At 36.2% G+C, this 4,246-nt stretch overlaps 1 protein-coding gene across 2 annotated transcripts in view; it reads left to right on the forward strand.

The window, feature by feature from the left end:
* Positions 1 to 3,340: 3,340 nt before the first annotated feature.
* LOC132027767 (heterogeneous nuclear ribonucleoprotein A1-like) overlaps positions 3,341 to 4,246 on the forward strand; it is a 1,262-nt gene continuing 356 nt past the window's right edge. Inside the window, exon 1 of one of the 2 annotated variants that reach the window (XM_059416509.1) lies at positions 3,341 to 4,225. In XM_059416509.1, coding sequence (XP_059272492.1) covers positions 3,341 to 4,225 — 885 coding nt within the window. The remainder of the gene's footprint in view (positions 4,226 to 4,246) is intronic. The other variant, XM_059416508.1, reaches the window with a different exon arrangement.

Genomic DNA, 4,246 nt, shown 5'->3' on the forward strand with positions numbered 1-4,246 from the left:
GCCATTCAGATAATACAGGAGAAATCAAAGCAAACCAAAAGAATTGATTTTAAAAGTATACTGGACTCCTGTTGTAAATAAATGTTTTTATGGCTTAAGACAGGTGAACCCAGAATAAAATGGCTTTGAAGCAGAGTTATCTCAGTACATTAAACATTAAAACACTCTGTTTAAGCATGGAAGAAGGCGAAAAACATCTTACATACTCTTTCCCAATTTTCTTAAAACTGTGGAGCACAGATTAGAAAAAGCTGTAGATGCCACCCATTAACCTAGAAAGTAGTCAAAATGTCTGCTGAAACCCAGTATCAGAACTCTATTCCTATTTTCTATGTGGATTTAAAATTTAATTTAGATCAGGCTTAAATTTTACTATACAAACTGGCCCATAATCAGAAAACTCCTGGGGCTCTAATGTAGATAAATTTAAATTTATCTTTTAAAAATATATGTACAGCCCTGGGTACCAGCACTACGTAATCAACTGGAGATCGACCTAAGCCCCACAGAGCAAACACAGGGGTTCACCATGAATCACATTTGTTAGCATAAACTGATCACATTGGTAGTGTGTGGCCTAACACCCCAAGCATACAAAAAAATGCTTGTCAGGAAGAATAGTCCAGGGACTCAGAGCTCAACTTTTAGGACCTATTCAAAGACCAATTCTGAAAAACAGGCCATTCTTGGAAATATGGAGTGTTTGAGCAACTCTCACTGAAGAGTTAACCATTTCCCGCCCACATTTATAAAATTTAAATATATCAATGAGTGAGTTGAACACAAGAACAGACACAAAGAAAATAGAAATGAATACATTGAAAAACTTATTCAAGGAAATCGCTCAGAATTTAGTACAAAGTTAACGTAAGGACACAAAAGATAGAATGAGAAGGTCCAGTGGCCCGCTAGGAAGTGTTACAGGAGGAAGAAATAAAATTAAAGGCTTTCATTCAAAAACTGTGTAATATCAGGACACCTGGGTGGTTCAGTCAGTTAAGCAACTGCCTTCAGCTCAGGTCATCATCCCAGGGATCTGGGATCAAGCCCCATGTTGGGCTCCATACTCTGTAGGGATCTGTTTCTCCATTTCCTTCTGCCCCTCTGCCCACTTCTGCTCTCTCTCTGTCTGTCTCAAATAAATAAGTAAAAAAATCTTTAGAACAATGTGGAATCTTGAAGCAGCCCTCACGTCACCAGCTGGATAAGAAAATCAAATCCATACCCAGAGCCATCTAGCCATCTAAATGCACCTACAGGCTATCAAATAAAAATCTTTAAATTTAACAAAAAAAAAAAAGAAAGAAAGAAAGAAAAGAGAGAGAGAGATTCATTACCCAAGAAATAAAAATAATTAGACAACGTATTTTTCATCAGTGGATGTCAGCTAAGGATAGATTTTTAGAGAAGCGATTATTTTATCTTCAAATTATGTTTTCCATTGCCTCTGGCATTCATTATTGGTAGCTTTTAAGAATTTCCCAGTCTAAGTAATATATTTATCCAATCAGTGACTCAGATTACTCGCTTAAAAAATAAAAGTAAAAAACAGTAATGCTTACTTTATAAAATAAATCCAGACATTTTCAATCATACATAGAGCTTATGTTTGGTAGGCCTTTATTAAAAGAAATACTAAAATAGGTGATTTAACAAGAAAGAAATTGAAATCAGAAGGATAGAATGCAGGAAATTAAACTTTTTTGTTTGTTAAATATGCAAATATTGGTTATATAATATGTTAATAATGAAATGTGAGGCAATATTAAAACATGTTGGAATTAAAATACCAGATAACAATAATGTGGGGTAAATCACAGTAAATAGTTCTGAGATCCTTGTATTATACAGATATTATATCAGAGGGGAGAGGGGTAAGAATTCAGTTAAATACACAAGTTAAAATTTACAATAAGCCATTATTTTAAAATTTAAATGAAATGGATAGCCTATAAACCAGTAGACAACAGGAAAAGAGAGAAATTCTGTCAAAAAGAAAACAAAAAAGGAGTAAACTAAGGGGAAAAAAAAGAGGGGAAGAAGTGTTATATAATTATACAGTTCAATAAATTATATTGAAAATATCCAAATGTAAATAAGATGTGGTACGTATATCAATGGAATATTACTCAGCCATCAGAAAAGATGAACACCCACCATTTTCATTGACTTGGATAGAACTGGAGGGGGTTATGCTAAGTGAAATAAGTCAAGCAGAGAAAGTCAATTATATGGTTTCGCTCATACGTGGAACAAAAGTAATAGTGTAGAGAACCACAGGGAAGGGGAAGGGAGGGAAAATTGGGAAGAAATCAGAGAAGGAGACAAACCATGAGAGACTCTGGACTCCGGGTAACAAACTGAGGGCTACAGAAGGGAGGGGGGTGGGGTAATGGGGTAACCAAGTGATGGGTATTAAAGAGGGCACATATTTTGATGAGCACTGGAGTGTTATATGCAACTAATGAATCATTGAATGCTACATTAAAAACTAATGATGTACTACGATATGCTGGCTAACTAAACAAAATTTAAAAAAAATTTAAAAAAAAACAAAACTAAACAAAAGAAACTTCCCAATGGGTTGGCAGTTGAATATGAGAAAAAGAAAAAGAAAAAAATGAAAGAAAATATCCAAATAAAGAAATATCCAAATAAATATCCAAAAAGGCAATAATTACAAAGAATTAATTACATCCATTCTAAAAATAGAGTATCAGATTTGATTACAAATAAAATCCAGGTATATGATGTTAATGAGTGAGTTTACATGATCCAGGTTGCTTAGAAAAGACTAATAATAAACCACAAAAATATGTAAAAGACTAATTCAGAAATGGGACATACACACGTATACACACAAATATATTCTTATGTGTGTTTGTATGGAGTAAGGTTCTTTATCCTTTAAAAGAATAAGCTTGTAAATTGTGGTATATTAATAAGAAGGAATAATACACAGAAAACTGAATAAATGGATTAGATCTGTAAGTATCATGAGTAGATCTTCATAACATAACATAATGAAAAGAGCAAATTGCTAAATATTACCTATGACATGGTATTAGGTAAATATAAAAAAATCAAACTATTGTTTATCAATCCATATATATGCAATAAAAGTATAACCATATAGACTGACTACACACCTGATTCATGATAATACCATCCCTGGAGAAAGAAGGAGAGAGAGAGAAAAAAAAAAGAAATATCAGAGTAGGAAAAAGCTTCCACTTATTTTTAGTGATCTGTTTCTTTTGTTTTAAAAATCTGGGACAAGCTTTCTGCCCGTGGACGCCGCCAAGTAAGCATCGTTAAAATCTCCCCTCCCACCGCCGTCATGTCTAAGTCAGAGTATCCCAAAGAGCCTGAACAGCTGTGGAAGCTCTTCATCGGAGGTCTGAGCTTTGAAACAACCGATGAGAGTCTGAGGAGCCATTTTGAGCAGTGGGGAACACTTATGGACTGTGTGGTAATGAGAGATCCAAACACCAAGCGCTCCAGAGGCTTTGGGTTTGTCACATATGCCACTGTGGAGGAGGTGGATGCAGCCATGAATGCAAGGCCACACAAGGTGGATGGAAGAGTTGTGGAACCAAAGAGGGCTGTCTCAAGAGAAGATTCTCAAAGACCTGGTGCCCACTTAACTGTGAAAAAGATTTTTGTTGGTGGCATTAAAGAAGATACTGAAGAACATCATCTAAGAGATTATTTTGAACAGAATGGGAAAATCGAAGTGATTGAGATCATGACTGACCGAGGCACTGGCAAAAAGAGGGGTTTTGGTTTTGTAATATTTGATGACCATGATTCTATAGACAAGATTGTCATTCAAAAATACCATACTGTCAATGGCCACAACTGTGAAGTAAGGAAAGCGCTCTCTAAGCAAGAGATGGCTAGTGCTTCATCCAGCCAAAGAGGTCGAAGTGGTTCTGGAAACTTGGGTGGTGGTCGTGGAGGTGGTTTTGGTGGGAATGACAACTTTGGTTGGAGAGGAAACTTCAGTGGTCGAGGTGGCTTTGGTGGCAGTCGAGGTGGTGGTGGATATGGTGGCAGTGGGGATGGCTATAACGGATTTGGTAATGATGGAAGCAACTTTGGAGGTGGCGGAAGCTATAATGATTTTGGCAAAAACAACAATCAATTCTCAAATTTTGGACCCATGAAAGGAGACAATTTTGGAGGCAGAAGCTCTGGCCCTTATGGTGGTGGAGGCCAATACTTCGCCAAACCACGAAACCAC

The sequence above is a fragment of the Mustela nigripes genome, chromosome 12 (assembly GCF_022355385.1).
Source record: "Mustela nigripes isolate SB6536 chromosome 12, MUSNIG.SB6536, whole genome shotgun sequence".
NCBI classification, from domain to species: Eukaryota; Metazoa; Chordata; class Mammalia; order Carnivora; family Mustelidae; genus Mustela; species Mustela nigripes.